Source organism: Ptiloglossa arizonensis, chromosome 6 (genome assembly GCF_051014685.1).
Source record: "Ptiloglossa arizonensis isolate GNS036 chromosome 6, iyPtiAriz1_principal, whole genome shotgun sequence".
In the NCBI taxonomy this organism is placed as follows: Eukaryota; Metazoa; Arthropoda; class Insecta; order Hymenoptera; family Colletidae; genus Ptiloglossa; species Ptiloglossa arizonensis.
In genome coordinates, this window is record NC_135053.1 from 693532 (window position 1) to 715755 (window position 22224).

The window sequence follows — 22224 nt, forward strand, 5'->3', positions numbered from 1 at the left end:
ACTTTCTCCCAGTCGAAATTCGTCCAATTTGCACGTTGCTTTCGAAATCGTTTCGCTCTTGTTTCATCGTCTTAGAAGGGTTTTTTTCGTTGCAACGTATCCTCGTAATTCGTTTTCTACCAATCGCCTTTTCATCGTTATCGCACTAACAGGATTTTCTCGACTTTTGTTTACTTCTGATGCAATTTTTAAAGCTTACGTCTATTTCGTTCACCGAATGTGCGAAAATACGGTCTTCGGTAGCTTTTCTCGGTCGTTCCGGCCGTCGCTTACTATTGCACGTGTCGCTACCCAGGAACTTCTTAACCGTACACTACAGATATTGAAACATTTACCTTGTCTATTTACCAATCGGAATATCCTTCCATTTTTAAACTTAAAACAAAAGAACGTTCCTCTTCTCACTGTAACCCCGGAATTCAAACCAATAGAGAAAAAACGCCTACTCTCGTCCCATATTTGTTTTCTCAGAATGTGAAACGCTCAACGAAATCCATACAAACGTCTAAAATGTGAGCAGAAATATTATTTCAATCATCCGAATACCTCAACAATAAACAGAGTGTAGAGATATTTCAATTTTCGACTTTGGTTATTACCTCTTCATTTGGAGAAATTGACGTTAAATATTATCCGTCTCGTTAATTATTATCCGTATACGAATATACGAGAGAAAAATAACGGCGAAAGCTATTTTAGAATATCTCACTTAGATTATATTTTATATATTTAAGGTAACTGTAAATATTTATGGGTGGTGATGCATATTGTTAATCGACACCGCAACGCGTACACTCGATCTCTTTATCGCTTGTTCTTTTCGTCGAATCTTTTCAGATTCTCGGTTGTTAATCGTTCTTTATCGAAGAGGAGCCAGGAGGTTCTATTAAGTCATCCTGTAAGTAACGCAGTTACTCGGAGAGTCGAGTTTAACAAAAAAACATTAGAACTGGTCACGATCGTCGCTTATCTGTTTGCCTTAGATACTATTATAAATAAGAACTCTCGTACAATATATTAAAGGTTCACGGGTATGTCTCGAGCGATACAGTTATTAGTAATAATTTATTACACTCGTTTAACACGAACGCGATGAAAGAACACGTTCAACGCGTTGTGTTATGCGTGTGAGTTTAATAATGCACCTGTAGTTGTGAAAGATGCATCTCAGGTGCGTGGATAAATTATTAGTGCAATCGAAAATGATTTAAGAAGTTTCGAATCGGGAACTATAGTCTCGAAAACGAACGAAGAGTTCGATGAAGATGTTTTACGAATTACTATTGAACAAAATTCGGTAGAACTAGTCTAAAGGTTGAATTCGATTCATTTTACGATTCATCGTCACCTAAACGTATTGAAAAGATCCGCAAATACGATCAATAGACACAAATTATCGACAAAAAAAGCAAAAAAAGGGTGTGTGTTCTACTCTTCTTTGTAAACTGCAAAATGAACCGTTTTTAAATACTATTGATACAGAAGACGAAAAATGGTTCTATAAGAATACTAAATGTCAAAGAGAATGAGTCACAGAGCACCCTGTTTGGTGGAATGTTACGGAAATCAATCATTACGAATTTTTACCTTCCAATAGAACTATTACTGAACAATTTCATGGCGAAAAATTCAAACGTTTTAAATGCAAGTTGAGAGAAAAGCGACCAGTTTCAATTACACGACGTAAAGTGTTGTTTCACCGGGACAATACATGACCGCGTGTTGAAAAAGAAACGCTGCAAAAACGACAGCAATTTACGGGGGAAATTATGCAACATCCAGCATACTCGCGCGATATTGCACCGATTTTCATCTTTGCCGAAGTTCACAAAATTATTTATGCAGAAGAATGACGATTCGGTGAGATAATGTGAATAACGTGAGCGCAGAGTTTTTTTTTCTAGCAAAACCGAGAATCTTATAAAATAGAAGTAGAAAATTTGATAGGAAAATGACAAACAATTGTAGAAAATTAGAGAAAATACATCCCTCGTTAATTACCGAAAGATTGTTGCTCACTTTCACTTATATATAACAATATAACTAGTAATCTAGTAATAAAACCGAAACTCAAGAAAACTCTCTATTAAAGATCCCTATTTCATCTGTGTTTAAGGTATGCGCACTGTACGTGCAATTGTAGTATTATTTGACTTGCAATACTACTATTTCACGTGTATTTGACTACACGTGTGTCAACGTACCCGCATTTTAATTTGTATAATTTTTTAAATAAGATTACCAAGTTACGAAAGAATAATATCGTTGTACATAATTTTCAAGCTATAGATACAAAAACAAATTTCAATATAACATAATTAACACGATTTATTCGATCAATCCTTCGATGTGGTACAACAAATCTAACGCGTTACATTCTCTAAGAATAAACGACTTCTTTTGAAATAACAATATTCTCAGCAGTTGAAAAACCGAATTCGAGAGTCAATGATGTTGCAATGCGACTAGATGGAAATTGGAATTTTTTGAACCCGCATTTTGTTTTGTAATTCTGACGATTCGATGTTTTCATTTATTCTTGTATCTATTTATTTTGAATGTTGAAAGTTATTGAACCATATTCTTGTTTCGCAAATTAGTTACCACACTTTAAAAATGATACGAATTGAAATACGGATACTTGAATGCACATAAAACAATACATATGTATTCAAATATATAATAGATAAAATGACACACGTGTATTTAAATATACGCAAAATAATACACAATTACACGTGTACTGAAAATTACACGGATCGAAGGACGAGTATTCCCAATTCCTGTCGAAAGCCATGATCTCTATCTTTTGTTCACGCGGACCTTAAATAACATCGAAACCTCCCGTAAATAAAAGAAAAACGTTCGTATTTCAACGAAATCCCGATCGACGAGGGCTCCGAAAACCAAAGGCGTCTTCCGCAAAATATAGTACACACGTCGATTACGAACATCGAAAACGATTTCGCCTGTTTGGTACCGCGAGCGCGGTCGGAACAATGTTCGCCATTGCGAGGGAAACAGTGGGATTCGAAATGCGAAATAATTGTGAATCTGTGGTCATGGGACGAGCGCAACCCCTTGAGCACGCGTGCGTGTGGTCGTATCGTGTCGCGGGGCAAATTCAAAGCATATTTCGTCGGTGCATCGGTTGTTACGTGCAGGCTGCAGACACGGGGAGTGGGCCTCGACTCGTTAAAAAGAGAGCGAGAATTTCGCGCGGGATCGGGTGCTCGTGAACGTCATCCGGCGATAACAGCGCGAAGAGAATCGACGGCAGAAATTCGCGCTTCGAGCGGGAAACGGTGACAATTAAAAAAGTATAGACGCGATAAAACGCGGCCCGGAAGCGATTCTGTCTGCACGGTGCTCCGTATCGAGCGGAAATTCGGCAAGTTGGAGATATTAAGAACCGACCGGGTGTACGGGACCGGTTGATTGCCTTTTGTCCGGAAGACTTAATCTTTGCCTGATCACGATTCGGCCAAGAGGGGTTGAAAATGACGCGTTAATTGCTGCAAGAAATTAAAGAGTTACCCCTGCCAGACTCGCGAGTATCAAATGAATTATTTCGCGCGAATATTTACCAATTTTGGTAAGAATTAAGAGGAATTGCGGATTTGTTTGCTCTTGAATACCATTCAATACTACCAATGATCGTTCGTGTTTCTATAGAATATTCTTCCAACGATAAGAAGGAATTGTAAATTAGTCGTTTGCTCTTCGATGTCATTGGATAATAACCACGATGGTTCGTGCTTCTGTAGAATTTTATCTCAATTGTATTACCAGATTTTTCGGTGTATTTATTTTGGAAAAATTGTATTCCTACAGAGGATCGATACGATGAATAAATAAACGTAATATCGTTACGTGTACCGTTGAGGTTATTGGTAAAACAAATAGAGATAACAAATAACGTTTTCGTACTTTCCTTGGATGAGAAAATCGGTGACATACAAGGATAAGGCGTAATAACGAATAACGAGTAACGTCCTATTCGTGAATCATGAATAAATTTCGCCCGATCACGGCTCGGGGAAGTGGTTGAAAATGACGCGTTAATTACTGCGAGAAATTAAAGAGTTTGATTTCCCGCTTTCGTTGAGCTTGCAAAGGTAAAGTAATTTATGCGACGTGAATATTTTCCTATTTTAAAAATAACAAGAATTGTACATTTCTATCTTCCTTAATCTCAATAGATAATAATGACGATGATTCGTGTTACTGTAGAATTTCAAACGATTCTTATCTTTTATCCTTATCGTATTACTAAATTTTTTCGATTTTTTTATTTCAAGAAAATTGTATTCTCGTAGAGGACCGAAATGTTGAACAAACGTAATGAACGTTGTTTTTCTAATTGGCCAAGAAAACTCGGATCACTTTTCTATATTTCTCGAAGAAAGAAATGAGATACAAGAGTGGGTGTAAAATTTTTGGTAACGTTGGGCTCATATTTATCGCGACAACGAACGATTTTTCGTTAAATTTTAATTTTCATTCGGACACAAATTGCTATTCTGCTCGAATGTTCGAGGTAAGAACTACGATCCATTTCGATGCAACGAGACCAATTCTACTAAAAAAGTCAAAAACTGTCTGATTGATCCATGATCAGTCGCGTCCTCGAGAAAATGAAACACCGTTAGGTGTCTGTAATTTGTTAAAAATTTTGAAATACGCGAATCTCGAGCACGCTTTTACTCGAACGTCCGAATCTTGATAATCCGTTACGAGACACACAGAGAATATCGACGAGCACTATTCCTCGCGTTTTTCGATCGGATCGCAAAAATCAACCAACGCATATCATTAAAAAGAAAACACTTGAAAAATCGATAGGGAGGATGCTCAGATCGCGTCTCTCAGCGGACATTAATATTTGCTCAAATATCTGAATTCCAGTTTTCGTGAATTCGGGATTGCAACGTCAAATCGAGTCCTGTCTAGGTTTCTTTTTAAAGGGTGAACGACAAATTTATTCCTTATTATGAAATATTCTGCTTTGCTCTTTAAATACACCGATGTATAATAAATACTGCATATTTTATTCAGAGCTAACTTGTTTTATAATAAAAAAAATTCTGCTTTGCTCTTTTATTGTACCTTCGAACCACATAAATACTACAAGGAGATATAAAGAATACCAATGAATACTGTTCACGATACGAGAGCAATACGTATTTTCGTACATAAATTACGTTTTCCCAATAGCAATGCTATTATATCGATCGTTGCATTTTCTCAGCTTTCCGATCTGCTACCCGTACAAGTATCATCGCATTAAATATATGTTATATTAAAGTATTCGATAGATGCACATTTATTTTATCTTCAACGGAATAATTCGTTTGGTACAGGAAAATGACAAAGAAGGACTACGTCTAAACGAAACCGTGCAATTGCTATAAGTTCGACGTAGCAAGGGACACAATAAAAATTAATTATTCGAATATATGAGAAATATTATTACTTCCTTTCGAGTGCTCCAAGATTTGCAAGAATCGTTTAATAAAAGCTTCGTCGACGTTTTCAAACTTTCGAAATCAAAAATACAAAATTACTTCTTTCCTCGATGAGAAATCAACTAATTTCTCCATTTCCATGAATTTAATTCGGGCAAAATCCTATTAAGAAGGAATTTCGTGCACGCGAAATACCAGTTTCCAAAGTTTGAAAGTTTATAAACAGGTAACCGAAGCTTCCCGCGAATATAATCGCTCATAGCATCGTGGCGACGTTGTTCTTGCAATATGTTGTGTTACTTCGTTTGCATTTTATATTTATCTTCTAACTAATTAACGTCAACGTCGACAGCCTCCTGCCTCGAATTATTAATGATCCACGGATTCTTCGAATTTTAGTAACCGAGTATATTTAACCCTTAACGATCGTTGCAGTCATGGCAAACTAGCTTCGGGTTATCACGACTGTATTTCGTAATATACGAATTCCAAAGCATTTAACAGTACCCCGTTTTCTTTAAAAAGTATTCTAAAGCTGAACGATTGCTAATTGCTCGATGTAATTTCATTACTGTTTTATGTGTATTAAAATTCTTCGAAAAGACGTATTCGTTAACCTTATCGAATTTCTCGAATTTATCATAGCTTTCGGGTGCTATCGCTACAACCTACGAACAGATTTGCAGCTTTAGACTGTGATTTTCGAATACCGATACTGTTACGCTTACAGTACTGCTTATAATTATAATAATACCCGAAAGATGCTACGCGTTAAAAATTAAGAGGATTACACGTTTAGTGGAAAATGTACGCGCAAATCTAGGTACACCTATCTACTATAATATGAAAATATAGTATGAAACGTAATCGCGTGTACAGTATGAAAATTATAAGAGTTTGCCCTTGCAACCGAGGAGTAACAAAATAATAAACACGTATATATAAAGATGAGAACTACTTTTAAAAACTCTAAGACATTTACTATATTTTACATCCATTCCTGTAACACAGTATTTCGTGCTGTTATTTTTTTCTTATAAACGAGTTTAAAATATACTTCCTTCGAAATATTTCTCACTTCAACCGGCAAACAATTTAATACGTATAGAAATATTAAAACTGTACACTAAATCATCGTTTAATGTTACAAAGTTCGTACTCCGGCCTAGACGTAATAATATATTTGAATATCAAGGGACGCGCGTACAATCAATATTTAACTGTGGAAAAGTAAACTTATTTCGAGCAAATTTAAAATCAATAACTCAGGTTTCGATCGGCGATTCTCGTCAAAAATTAAACGATCAAGTACACGTACGACGAGAATATATCTTCTCGAGTCACGATTTCTTTTATTGTTCCCATTTAAGAACAATTTTCCTCGTCGTCTCAATAATTGAGAATATTCGCGAGCGACAAGAAATTTGGGTTACGGAGGGTGTTAAATTTACACTACCCTGAACGGATATATATTACCCTTGATTCGAGGAATCCTTATGTCAACCGTACAGAAACCTAACATTCTACTAATTAACGTCCACGGTCTTCCTGAGAGTGTGATAAACCACAATTTTCTCAAATAAGGTCTTCGGGTAACGTGCCCGCTCGGATCAAATTTTACTAAACGAGAAAAGAAAAGAAACGTTTTACCACGGATAATAAGATTTGAAATAAAAAAAATAATCACGAGCAGATTTCTTGACTAATTTTTCGTATACTACGGAGTTACATCTACAGAAATGCTGTTTGCTCAATAAGTACCAAAGAAATCTTTTTCCACCGATTTATCGAAAATTAAATCCAAAGAATCGTTGCTTACAAAACGTGACAAAAATATATTTGTTTCGGTATGAAACGTACACTATGAATACCTCAAGCTCGTACGAAGTATCTGCGTTACTTTCTTTGTAGATTTGTAGAACAGCTAAGAACAAGAAAGACGTAATTTCTCAAGCCGTGAAAGCTCGAGTTTAAGCATTCGAGCTATCCTTGAAATACCCAAAGTTATTGAGAATACAAGGAAGGTTTTCGACCAAAATCGTTACTTACAATCTTGAATTCGCAATATAATTAACCCACAAATTCGTCTTTAGAAAAATGACGAATATGCTATTATTCGTCAAAAATCATAGTAACTTGATTAGCAAAACTTCTCTGTATATCTGTAATAATTTTTAATATAACATCGAAAGGGTGAAAAGACCCTTCAAAGTTGAAAAAGAAATATTTGTCTCTATTCATTAGTTGCTCCACAAACTTGCAAACATTCCTCGTGAAAATCGCAGCTAGAAAGTCAACATTGCAGTTATCAACGAGAAGGAGAAAGAGACAGAGAGAGAAAGTTGGATAAGATAAAATGTAGGGTGCATAAGAGTTGTAATTTAGAATAGTTTAATTAGCATTAAACTTGTTCCGTTTAAACTCTGGTCCACTCGACATTCCTGCACGATTACCACACGGAATGTAACGTACGGAACCTGGTAAAAAATCCGCGAAACGCTCGCGCTTGGCCAAATAACACTTCCATGGAAGAAAAAACGTTTCTCGATTGTTTTTACGCTACGTTTGGGCCAATCTCTCGATAAGTACAAACGATCTGACCTCCCATTAAAATTTAAATCGCTCGATTACATGCACGACCGACGTCCCCGCGAAATTCGCCCATTGGAAAAGTAGCTATTATTCTGCTACGAATACGTGCGTCAAGTACTCCCGTTCTAATTGCACTAATACTCGAATCGATAACGCTAACAGTTAAATATCGCCCGTTCGGATCTTAATTTCGATTATCAATACCGGACGAACGTCCCACGAGGATAGGTCGTTCCTGAGATAACAGAACTTGAATTATAATCGTTAATTACGATGCAACGACGTCACGGTTCGTGATTTCCGTAACAACTGTCCAGCTCGCTTCTTCCTGGAAGATTCTGAACAAGAGTTACGAGAAACCATCGACGCGTTACCATTTTGTTGCTCTCTTCCTAGAAACGAAAAAAGGAACAGAAGGAAACGTCAGATGAAAATAACGTTACCGATCCCATTTTTAATTTCCTTATCGATTTTTATTTAAATTCAACGCGATTAATCTTCCTCTCGAAAAGGCGTGGCTCATTTTTTGTTTGTACGCCACGCTATGGAATTAGAATATACTCGGAGTGTAATCAACGAAAACCGAGATAAGAGATACTTCAAACTGAACTATCCCGTTCGAGTAATAAAATATGCTACATAATTCGTCTTGTTCCGTGGAGCTTCAGTTATTTAAGCTACGTATGCTTTGAAATAAATGGAACAAATTTAAACGATCTATCCAAAATATTTTAAATGTAGAACAAATATCGTCGTCTACTTGGGGTAACCGAAAACTTGGTTATCGTTCGCGATCCATTTCAAATTATACGACTCGGTTATTGTTGCAAGAAGGTTATCCATGTTTAATTCGATAAATCAAGTTGAACAGTTTATAAAGAATTTTTATTAATTACAATCGCGTTAAATCGATAAAATCTCAGCCACTAAGAATCAGAGCGGCGGGAATTAATTTTACCTCGTTTCGAGAAAGCATCGAGGAGTATGAAAAGATACGTGAATATAAATTTGGAAAATTTGGAAATACATCCAATTATTCTTCCGAAGTCTAAAACTTCTCTTTTGATCAAACTACTTTAAAAACAAAAAAAAACCGGAACAGTAATAGTAAAATGTGCACACGGACCATATTTGCTCGCATATATCTGGTGAAACCATCTTTTAATAATGCATGGAGTTCTTTTGCCAATAGCTGTCTGTAATTATTGCCTGTAAGTGTAGGTGGAAGAAAGCCAGACCACTAAGGAGATCTTCAATAATACTCGCACATTACACGAAAATGGAAGCTGATACTGAGATTCGGTAATGGCATGCTCGTTTTAATACGTCTGCCGATGATTGGTAAGGAAAGGTGATAAATTAATACGATACAAAGCTTCGTGTTCATGGTCCCCATTCGGTAAAAGTCGTCTATCAAAGTCGACTCGTATTTATTAGGTTATATTTAATAATAAGGTTACATTTGTGAAATATTTTCAAATATTTAAAAGTTATATTATTAAATATTTTTCAATACGTTTGATACTCGAAAAGTAATATTACTAAATGGTTTTAAGCATCACTTTCCTGTTCAGTAAACGTACATCTATAAAAATGAAGAACGAAAAATATATTTTTAAATTTCGAAGTCGAAGTGTTCAAACGTTGTTCGTACCTGACTAAATTTATTACCTTTACTGATACACTCAAACGTTATTCGTACCTGACTAAATTCATTACCTTTAATTTTCAACGAGCAATTTACTACGAAATTATCGGTAAGAAAAGTTACCACGGTGAATTGCACAAATTTTACGATGTATATCGACACTAGCGTCAAGTACTGTTATTAGTTGCTTCCGACAGAAAGAAAATGATAGCAGTACTTGTAAATCTAAACTTGGCAGACTTGCCAAACTCTATTGTACACAAAAGTGGTTACAAACTCGGAAAGAAACCGTTTCCGGATTCGTGTTCGTAAGACACTTTCTCATCCTTACGACGAGTAGAATATGTTCTTGAAGTTCGTTCGCCTACTTCAGAAACGTTCTGCATAATGTACTGGAACTTTTCAAATATTCAACACCCCGTTACGTCACGATGTCAATCGACTGGATCCATTAATTATTCGAACGATATTTAATCGGATACGACGTTTTAACCCTCAAATGATGGGACTTGGAGGACAATGACCGTATCAAATTCGACGAAAATGATTATTTTTATTTTTATTCGTTACCTTTCTTTTATATTATCTACGTGACTATCTTTCGACGATATATTATTTCATAACGAGTTAGAAAAGTATATGTAGGAAATCTAGATACACACCAACAGTTGGAAAAAGTAACAGAATTAAAGAATAACGAATAAGTAAAAACAATATCAAACACTTGGAAAACAAAAATTTGTTACAATTTACGACAAAAGATCGTACGTGGCTAATTTCAAAAATCACGTCACGAAATATATTGTTTCGATAATTTTTTAACTCTTACAATATATTTTACCGAACCACGTTCCGAATATAAACAAATGCTCGATGGCTGTACACGAAAACCGTGTTTTTGATTACAAATAATTTTCATTCAAATTCCAATATTGCCGTGCAATATATATACTCTCCACTGTTCGGTAAATATCTCCTTTGTTGAAACTTTATTATCAGCTGTATTTTTATTATCCAGAATCTGGTCGAAGGCAAATCGATCGTTTACCGATTGTTCGGATATTAAAAGTTTATACTTTGTCTAACTCGTGTTAAAATTTTTGACCATTTCGCAAACACCTATTTTTTGCTCGAAGCGTTACAATATATTACACGGTTCTATAGATCCTTTCGTAAAACGATCGTCGTCGACGAAAATGATAGTTGGAACTCGAAAGTATGTGGGTGATACTTTCTGGTCTGCTATCCAATGACCTGATCAGTGGATCGAGGATCGAAAGTGCTATTTATTGTCTCGTGTAAAAATTTTCGTATCAATTATTTCCCATCGTGACTTATCGACAAAGAGATTAGCAACTCACCAACGGAGACACGATTAGAAAAGTGTAAATCGAAAAACTTGGGAAAGTTGCGCGTGACTTACCGTTTCCCGATTTCGGTGGGACTGTTTGTCGTCTCGAGTAAAAATTTTCGTATAAATTATTTCCCATCGTGACTCATCGACAAAGAGGTTTGCAACTCATCAACGGAGACACGATTAGAAAATTATAAATCGAAAAACTTGGGAAAGTTGCGCGTGACTCACCGTTTCCCGATTTCGGTGGGACTATTTGTCGTCTCGAGTAAAAATTTTCGTATAAATTATTTCCCATCGTGACTTATGGACAAAGAGATTTGCAACTCATCAACGGAGACACGATTAGAAAATTATAAATCGAAAAACTTGGGAAAGTTGCGTGTGACTCACCGTTTTCCGATTTCGGTGGGACTGGCTCGATTTTCACGGAGGTGGTTGTCGCGTGAAGGGACGTCGAGACTTCGGCGACCTGACAAGGTACCGAAGCCAAAGGTTCCCTTTTCACCAAGTTATTACCGCCATTGATACTGCCATTGCAATTCGCGTCCTGCCCGTTCCAGGACGAGGCAACCGGCAGTGTCCTGCTGCAGCCCGCGTCGGAATGCACCGTCTTGGTTTTCCCTAAATTTGTAAAACAAGAGTTTGTTACTAACCCTCTGAAAATCAAACGCACAATCTGTCGCGTATCTGCAGCGTTGCAAGAACTGTCGCGCATGTATAGAATCTATCGCTACATTTCAACTTTCGATACATCTATTTCAATAAACTATTTCAATGTATCGCACACCATCGACGACACGTTGTCCGTGCCGCAATCATACGTTTGAGACGAATTACTTTGCGCACGTATTAAAGCGTAAATGAAATTCTCTAATTCGTTCGTTCGTTTCGTCGAAGTATCCTAAAAACATTGCACAGAAAAGTGCGTACTTGGAATCGTATTTTCCAATCGTCTTACAATGTTACTGTTCGATATAAGTCGGTTTGTAGTCGAGAACAGATACGCAAAACGAGTTTTGTATTCGAAGATCGTACAGGGAAGAAGTTTGACGATTTTATTTCCTCGCGATATGCTTAAAAAAAAAAGAACAATGTCGAGCTACGATTTCTCTACTTCGTAACGTAATTTATATTTATAGCCGCTTATTTTTCGTCAAGTTTCGTAAAGTATTTTATCATGTGCTACCAATCTGTGGCCTATTAATCCCTTTCTTTCTGCGCTCGAATATTTAGCAAAAGAATACATTTTCAAACTCGTCAATTTTTTACGGTGAGTGTACAAAGGGCGAGCGCCACCCTCGACTCGAGATCAAAATCGCTACCTGCCTCGGTTTCGAGCGAAGCGGCGATCTCGTCGCTTTAAAGCAGGGATCCTTGTAATTAATCCAGCACGGTATTAAACAATCCCTTGACCCGTGTATCGACCGGTGGAATTTCAACGAATTTCTACGTAACGCCGCGTTAAAAAATATTTGCTTTCGGTCGATTCGCGTTTCTCGCGAACGATCGTCGGGACAAAAGGGATTCGCAACGGGGTCAATAGCTGCGTGAGTAACGCCGACATTAATTCCACAGCCAACGGTCTCTATCGCGAAAAAAGGACGATCTTGATTTTATCGTCCGTGCCGTGAACATTTATGCCACCCAGTGTGGCTGCGTGCACACGCCGCGAGGACATTTGCCTTGCAATGTGCGCTGCCCTGCTCGTACCTCGCTCACCGACAATGAAAACATTTATATCGTCCAGTACTTTGTGACACAAAGTAGAGGGAATTATGGCCAGCCAACGTTCTTTCCGCCGTGGCTTCCGAGAACTTCGTCGTTCCAACTGTGCTCTTTGTATTTTCCTGTAACTATCAGAACTACCGATAACTTCTCGAATGGAACGAGACATCCTAGAGCCAGCGTACAATTCGACTGGCTTTCATGAAACTCCGGACACGATTAAAAACTGTAACGTCAATTCCCGTGCATTCTAACGGTGCACTTAAATGTGCAATAATCGAAGGATCTTGTTAATTGAAAGATCTAGGGGGAAAAACGATCTCACGGTCGAAAAAAAATAAAAGTTCCAACAACGTTTGAAACGCAAACTTAGCCAACTCCTCTCCACTGTACACGATCCAACGTGTACGACTCTGTTCTTCTATAACGAGTTTTCGAATTCTTATAAGAACATTTAATTCCGGAATATAAATTTTACGAAAATAACGCCTGTTCTAACGGACAATAGTTCATAAATTTACAGAATTTTTGGTCGTTAATTTTTTTTTCGATGTTCACTTTTTCTCTTATTTACTACTGATTTAATTGTCTCTAAATTAGAAATTTCAATTTCGATTCGAAACAAACTATAATCAATTTCCCTGAAAATTGAGGTATATTAGGAAATATAATGTAGAGATATTTAGCAATTATATTCTGGTACGATACATCGATTTTCAGACGGCTCGAAACTTTTACGGCTAGCATGCAATTTGACAGGCTTTCATGAAGCTCTAATGCGATTAAAAAGCGTACTATAAACGTTTAACGGTACTCTCTATGGTTCACCGAGTCCTAAAGTCTATAGTCAATTTTAATCGATATAGTTTCCAAATACATTTGTCTTTTCATTTGTCGATATTCCACGATACACAGAATCGAAATACACTCTTCTGCGAAGTAGAAATATTCGTTTTACAACGATCCATCGATTTCGCGATAACTCGAAACTCTTATGGCTAGCATGGAATTTTGTCGCGAAACTTTGGGACAATTAAAAACAGCGATCGGGTCTTTTTTAATCTCGGTTCAGATAGTTTCTGGTACTGGGTCGAATTTCTTCAAAAGAGTGTTGTCGATCGGATAGGTTATTTTGTATTGATCGCCTTCAAAATTCGGTCATTTTTCGAGCGTCGTCCATTTTCAGAGACTGAATCGAGTACTAGAAACGAAAGAAATATTGTGTGTCTATACTCTGTGTCTCCCTCTTTATTTTGACAAATGTTTGATAGTAGAGCAACCAAAAATAAGACGTACATATTTTCTTTTAATCGCTGTAACTCAAATTCAAGAGGTGAAACTATCCTCCAACTTTTATCCCTTGATGCTATCTTAAATCTACCGGATATAATAGGTTACTCGATAAGTTTTGTCTTTCGATAAGAAAAGGAGCTATTAAGTTCGTTGTTTTATTTTTCTAAAGATGGTACTACCGTTTAATGAACGTGTGTGAAGTTTCATGTAGAAGTGTCATAGTATTTGTTTACAATGGAAAAAAAACGACAAAACTTATTGAACAACCTAAGTTAGTACAAGGAAGTCTTTTAAAGAAATTCTGTAGGATTTTTGGCGGGAAAGTATGGTGAATGAATCAGTACAGCAAAATATATTTTAGAAAGTAATCATTTATAAATACTATCGTCTTCGTTACGCGTGTATTCTCCCCCATTCAGAGGTCCTTGAACTACAGTTCGAAAAACATCGATTTACATAAACATCATGTTGGGAGAAAATCGAAGAACAGTCCCTCCGGCCGAACAGATGGTACATTAGATTATTGGGTAAATAAATTATTTTGACGTTTCGACCCTGTAGCTAAACTCTCGTCAAAGAAATGATCCCTTCGCGTATCCCTTCTTAAATACCGTTCATTTTGTGGTTAGACGATGGTTCTGCTACGCGAAACCGGCATTTGTCAGTAACTTAAAGCGGCAAATAGCAATCATTAACGAAGCCAGTTTTAGATAACAGTGCTTAAGGGTATCGAGACAAGAATCGAGTAAAGCAACACGGAGGATAGAGCGACTAGTCTTAGCGGAGCTGTAACCTATTTGCGCGTTAACTAGAATCCAGAACACGTTTACCTGTTTGTTGCTAATCTTGTTACTCGTCATGCGCCAAGCCGAAGGATGAACGTAACTTAAATCCGTCTACGAGGAACACTGTGCTACGTTAATTCGACAATTGAAGGATTTGCCGGGAGTAGAGTTTAACTCCCCGTCAAAGTGGATGTTAAGTATTTAAAGTCTTAACGTTACGAAGCGAGCAGATGATTTTCCTCGATTTCTCAAATTTGCGGCGCCAAGTTTTTGAAAAGGAAATGTATTTTGTATACCAACTTACTCCTTTTTTACGTATCGTGTTCTCGGTTCACCAATGACGAGTTAATTGCAATTCGATAGGCTAATATTGTACGCTACAATAAACGAGAAATTTACAAGTGGGTTGGAAAATTGAAGAATTGAAATTTTCATGAACATTAAAATCACAAAATGAATTCAAAAATTTGATGATCCATGTTGTATTAGATTCTTTACACAACTTACGTGGGTTTTCTCGTATTTCGTGTAAAATAATCTTTTTGCAAATAATTTTATTGCATTTCTTGAATGTTTGAAGATTCAAAAGTACACCTTTGACATAGTAAACAAAAATTCAAGAAACCAACGAAAATATGAACGTTTATATAGAACGTAACAAAACTTTAAACGCATTTTTGTCGAGTTATCATTTCTTAAACTAGCAAAATCTCAAAAATTAATCAACCAATCGACACGAAATTTTATTCACATGTAAAATGAACATCCAGTTTTCGTCCAAATTAATATTAATCTATTACTTCTTTCTTTTCGTAATGCAAAAATAAAATGCAAAACACAAGCTCGCTACAAAGTAAAATTCCTTTTATTCCTTTAAAATACTGCCATTTTGTCAATTTTAGATTTTTTCTAAATACTCTAATTTGGGTGAAAACTACATCCATACAGAATAATGATCCGTTTATTAGTTTACTATTTTCGTTTCTGATCACTATACGAGGTACAATTGTGTTCACCGATTACGATGACATTTTCGAGTACAGTATCACGATATTATTAATAACTCGTTTGTTATTAAAGTAAATTTCGTGAAAAAAAGGCGTGCAATGTCTTCAACACGACACGTACATTTCTTAAAAATAAATCCTAAATACTATTCATTTTTTAATTCAAGACACGAGGAAAGGGAAATGGCCCCCTTTAGTATACCACGTTTTCGTAATGTCGTCAATGTGTGGTAATATTGATTAACGTTCGACGGAATATTCTACTCCACAATGACTTTAAAAATTTTCTCGACAATTGCTGAAATTGATAAGCAATATACGGGATCAATCGAACCATTTGTTTTTCGACTTCAATAGTTCGATTCCCTTGAATGGGAAATATTGATTAAATAATCTACGTACAACGAACGGAAGAACATAGGAAGCGAACGACAACAAAACAACCGATTCAGCTAGCATTGATTTCCACGTCGAGCTGCAATCCCCAATTATTTAACGGTTAACGCGTGTATTTTCGAATCAACTCCACAGTGCCCAAACATTTATGCATTATATCGTCGAATGTACATTTCTATACGTCTGGGCCATTAATGTTTTGTTTTTCGAAAATTTGCATCAGCCTCAAAGTGAATAATACCGTAAGCTTATTTGGTCCAAATTCTCGTTTAAAATCGATAAGTATGCCTAATGTGAATTTTTCTTGCTTTTATTTCGGATCAAAAAATGTGGTTCACTTTATTCAATCTCACTTCGAAGGTTGTTGGAATACCAAATCTAAAAAATTGATGGACCTTGTGCTGTTTTAACCCTTTGCAGTCGTATTAAGTTTATACTTAGATATGCTGATCGGAGTTAATTTTCGTTGAACGAACAGTAATACATAATATGCAAAATTGTAAAGGAAAAGCAAAATTTATTGATTCTTTTTTAAACTATAGATATATGTAACACAATAATATGTTTTAATTTTATGTAAAAATTATATTTTATAGTTCTTCATCGTGTGGTATCTATCAAAGCAGTCTCCAATATAAAGCCCTGGTTTTCAAGTATATGTGTCCCAAAAATAATTAGTTTGGTATCTCCCGCTCTCAATTTTTCTGTTTGAACATACAATCTTTAATCTTTACATCTTCACAGTGCTGCAATACATGCAGGTAAAAAAGCTTTGATGGCTGAGAGTAGACATACGACCGCAAAGGTTTAGAGAACAGAAGTATGTTTATGTAAGTTTGAAAACATTGAAACACTCTCATACGATTGGAAGTAACGTACGAGATAGGAATAACAAGTTTACGAATAAATAAATAAATGTAAGGCTATTTTGTTTCTCTATGTACATGTTACAAACGCAAAATGTGTTTTCTTCGGTTGCAAGAGCAATTTTACTTTTAAAAAAAATCCATTTCGGAAGTAATTTAAGAACCTTTAAAATACCATAATTAAATGATAATGTAAACGTATAAAAACTAGGCTAGAACAATTCACTAGTAAATTTGGTTGATCGTGATTAACAAAATTGCGAAGTACATTGTATGTAATGTACTCTAACGAACCGAAAACATTCGATACATTCATATATGCGTTAAAAAATTACTCCGATAACCGAAATAGAGACAAATCAATTTATTTTCAATTTTCTTTACGCGACGATACTATTGTTGGAATTATTCTTTTCCTTTGTGAACGATCCAAACAAAAATTAAAATAAAAACGGATGTCGATCCAACTCGGCTCGATCGAAGAAACAAAAAATCTTTCCAAAGAATAGAATCCAGCAGTACCGATTCGAGTTGATTTTACGTGAAATTGTATTTTGTAACAAAAATTACAGACAGAAATTCCAAATTCTCTCGTTAAAGAATACTCGTGTATGGCGACAGAGAGAACAACCAACAGTAACTAACGTTAAATGGTGGCTGAAAACACCCTAAACCAGCGTGTATAGCTTGCGATAAATAATTACGTTTCATATGGAATAAATAGTAACGTAATATACATACACCTGTACGTAACTTCTATACCGAAATCTTCAAATGTCTGCACCTCGGTAACTAATGCGAAACGGGCCACATGTTGATATAACAAATCTCTCTGAGTTATCTTTAGCATCTACGGTCACAGTGCTGACATCTCCTTCCACAACACCCTGTACACCTTGCTCTCAAGTACAAGGTGTTTTTAACTCGTTCGAAGCTAGCGGTAATACATGTGTACATCATATTTTAAAGTCAATAATCTCGTGTATAATGTACAAGAAGTCTACAGAACTGGAACCTATTTTTTTTTCTGATCGCAATTAGAACACGTTGAAGGGAACAAGCAAACGGAAGACTATATTTATTTTTATAAATATATTATATATTTATTATAGTTCGTAAGGTATTTTAAGTAAATATTTTTGTCAAACAATACGATCAAACACTACTCCATTGTTTCGAACGATTTACCAAACACTTCTTTAACGAAGTAATTTATTTGAAGTTTTATTTTGAAAATTAATTAGAAAAATATAAAGAGTCACGTACACGTATGTACACTGCCGCTCGAAAGTTTGGAGCAGCAGCTTTCCATCTTTAAAATAAACTTTTGCTTCTACTATAGAAACATTTTATCAAAATTATTACCTAACGTATATATTCATTAAGCATTACAAGTATAATTAGAGATAAAAATCGTAATAGATTTTAGATCTGAATATTTCATTGCTACGAATTCTCAACAATCCTTTTTTCTGAACTTTACCAAATAAGTGAAAATTTATCGATATAAACTGTAGCTTAATAATGGAGATTTTCTAAAATGATCAAAAATAAAACTTCATGTTTTCTCGAAAAAGCAATCTGTGAACTTTCCATGTTTTTCGCTAGAATATTTATGACGTGCCACTCTTATTTCATACGATACATAAATAATATTTTATGCACGCATGCATACTTACGTGTCCCATTGAACACTCTTTCGTGAAAATATTCTTCCAATGTGAAATTAATTCTTTCAAATATTGTAAATTTTAATACGGAACAGTACAATTTTTAACGAGACAAGTAAAAAAAACTTTATTTCGATCAAAATCGAAAAGTGCTCTAAACTTTTGAACAGCAGTGTATATTTTGGGTTATTCTGACTCAACTCCGTTGCCAGTGGAGAATTCGGACTCCGAGGGTTAAAATATTCCACGAACCGATCGTTCTTCGACCACTTTACCCTAATACAGTACAGCCTTCCGTATTTGAACCACCATTATTCCAAATACCCTAGTATCGAAACGTTTTATTATCCAGATAGCGACAAATGCCTCCTCACGTACAGAGTGGTAAAAGAAAAGGATCCAAGACTTCGAATGCTTAAGTATTCACGAAGAGGAAGAAAAAATGTTTAATCAACTTAGCTCCTACAATCCATCTTTTTGACGTAAAATTAACTTCCGTTATTTACGAACATTCGATACAGAGAGTGAGTCTCTTCGCAGCACATTCAATATAAACAGGAATTGCTTCATTAAAAGTACATTAGTTCAAGGTTGTCCACGCGAGATCGTTAATATCAACAAAGATTACACACTTCATCGATGATAAAAACCTTTCTTGTCGTAGTAGATGTTCGATATGTCTTCTTTCCACGTGAATACACATATCGCATCTTTTTGTTATAGTAGTTTTGTGTTGACAACCTTGAACCGATAATTCTAAATCAGTTGCTCTATTTATATTGAATTTGTTATACGTGCCTTCGTTATAGAGTTTAAATCAATATTCATCCATAAATTAACCAGGTACTGTAAATGCTGCACGTGCCCTGTTGCAAACCGATCAAAGAAAACGGTCCATAGAATGACACGATAACAATTTCAGAAGACAGAACGTAACTTAAACGATTGCGAAGAAAACTATTATTGGATGAAACCGAAGAAATCAGCAAATAAGGAAAAACAATAGAAGAGGATATCGAAGAAGCTGCCGTCACACTGCATAAAATACCACAATGTGTTGTTTGTGATAACAACGACGTAATGGAATGGCTTCGGTGCGATAAAGACGGTAACAGTGACGGAGGTGCCATGCGCATTTATTTTCTACAAGCTAAAACAGTAAACGAAAGTAACGACGAGGATGTGTCTTCTCACGTCGAAGCGTTCGAGAAATTTGAACGAGGACTTCGATGGTTCGAGGCACAAGAAGAACGTAACTTGACACAGTTACGTTTGCGTTGAAAAACTTATATAATTTAGCAGTTGTAAAGATATGAAATATTTAAATATTGAAATAAACTGTTCATTTTATTGTTATCTATATTAACCACCTGCATTTGTCTCCCAATTAATACAGATACGAGAGGTTCTACTTTTCTACATAGAACAGCAAGAGAATTTAATCTACGCGGAAAAGTAGAGTTCTCAGAACCCAATCGATACTCTGTGCCAGAAATTCAGGTCCAAAGGGGTTGAGCGTTAAATTTGTCTCTCGCGCTTAACAAGGATGTAACTTTCGTAGCGGTCTAATAGCGATTATCGACGATTTCGTACCGTAGTTGAAAATGTAACGACAAATGTGGCCTCAAACACGGTATCAAACCCCGATTCTTAAAGTATTAAACGCTACGGGTGGTAACGTTCAACGACTAAGTTTTTCTCGCGACCTTCGGCTCTCGATGTAAGCCTTTTAACTTCCACTTTGTCCTCATTGGTGTTTCTCAAACAAACGCAGAATTTTCAGCGCCGAAAACACCTGACACGCGGTCCCGTTTTCCCACGGACGACAATCACGCGGCGACACGAAGGAAAACACAGAGCGATCGGTAGCGCAACCAGAGGGGAGCAAGGGAGCAAACATTCCCCTACGGACGAATTAAACAAATTTTTCTCGTAAAAAGAAGTTTAAACAACATTTTCGGAAATAAACAAGAAGAAATCTGTTCCTCGTAAATAAAACACTCTCGCCTCCTCTGAGGTAAATATTTAAAAATTGTATGTAAAATTTCGATGTTTATAACGTTTACGGAAATAAACAAATAAAATCCGTCGCTCCTTCTAAAAAAAATCTGGCCCCTTCCGCTAATGAAAGAATTTTAAAAAAAAACAGTTTTTGATGTTCCAGTATGAAAATAGAATTCAAAGAACGTTTACGGAAATAAATTTGAAGTCTGTAAATAACAAAAGAATTGCCCCCTGTGTTTTCTAAATTCTTTAGAAAACATCTTTTAAAGGAAAACAATCTAGACGAAGTGTTTTCTTCGAAAATAAATAAACGTTGGTCGGTCGGTCGCTATTAAACATTTTCGGTTGCGTCACCGAGGGCAATTCGAACATTTCGTCCGGAAGAGAAACGTGAAAAACAGTGAAATGCAAATGAGGTTCCAGTTCGAAGAAACGTGGAAAGGAAACGACTGTCAACGATCGAGGAAAATATTTTTACACAGACTCGAGGATTTTAAGCGGGAAAACGAGGAAAATGGACGGAACGGGTCTTCGAGCTTCTTTCGAGAGAAATGGAGAAAAGTGAGAGGAGGGGGGGGGGGGGACGAGACGGAGATTTCGTTTCGCTGAAATTAATTCACCGCTCCGCGGAGAGCTGGGCGGAACTACTAAAATTATACAAGTATTTAAAATATACGTGCGCTGCAATATAGATGGCTCGTTGAAGTTTTCAAGTCGGCGGCCACTGCCTGGTGCGTTCAACCTTTTGAATAAATGAAACCATAATTTACCGACCATAAACCCACCGAGCCGATGCTGATATTCCACGAATTAAAAGACTTATTAAGACGTGTTTGCGCGTGAGTTCGTGCGTCAGAATTGCGATAGGTCTTTGCGAGCGAAACTGAGTAATTGTCGTATTAATTCGGTTAAAATTTCCGATAACAAATGGCAGGACAAATGTTCTCTAAGAACAAATGTACTCGTGCAAATATTCGAACGAAGTTTCGTCTATTTATGTTACGAAACATTTTTATTCGAATAAGTATTTATACGTTCCTAACGAATAAAAGACTTCATAGGTAAGGTGTAATAAGAAAAATTTTATGTAGATCAATGTATATTCTATAACAAATAATTACTAAAGTTAGCAATTGTTTTTTGATTTGAAAAATTTTTATTCGAATAAGTATTTATACGTTCCTAACGAATAAAAGACTTCATAGGTAAGGTGTAATAAGAAAAATTTTATGTAGATCAATGTATATTCTATAACAAATAATTACTAAAGTTAGCAATTGTTTTTCGATAGAGAGGATGTTTCCATAAATTTTTAAAAATTTAATCAAACGCATCCAACACCAAAAATTGTCACATTTGGAAATTATTTATTCTAGGAGGACAATTATGTTTAAGTATTCGATCAATTTTATG

General features: G+C 35.9%; 1 protein-coding gene across 6 annotated transcripts in view; it reads right to left on the reverse strand.

Annotated features, from left to right (window-relative positions):
- The window catches only part of Wge (BAH domain and coiled-coil containing protein winged eye), a 445841-nt gene that overhangs the window by 67287 nt on the left and 356330 nt on the right, over positions 1-22224 (reverse strand). For all 6 annotated transcript variants that reach the window (XM_076314128.1, XM_076314127.1, XM_076314126.1 and 3 more), the window contains one exon: positions 11456-11686. In XM_076314128.1, coding sequence (XP_076170243.1) covers positions 11456-11686 — 231 coding nt within the window. The remainder of the gene's footprint in view (positions 1-11455; positions 11687-22224) is intronic.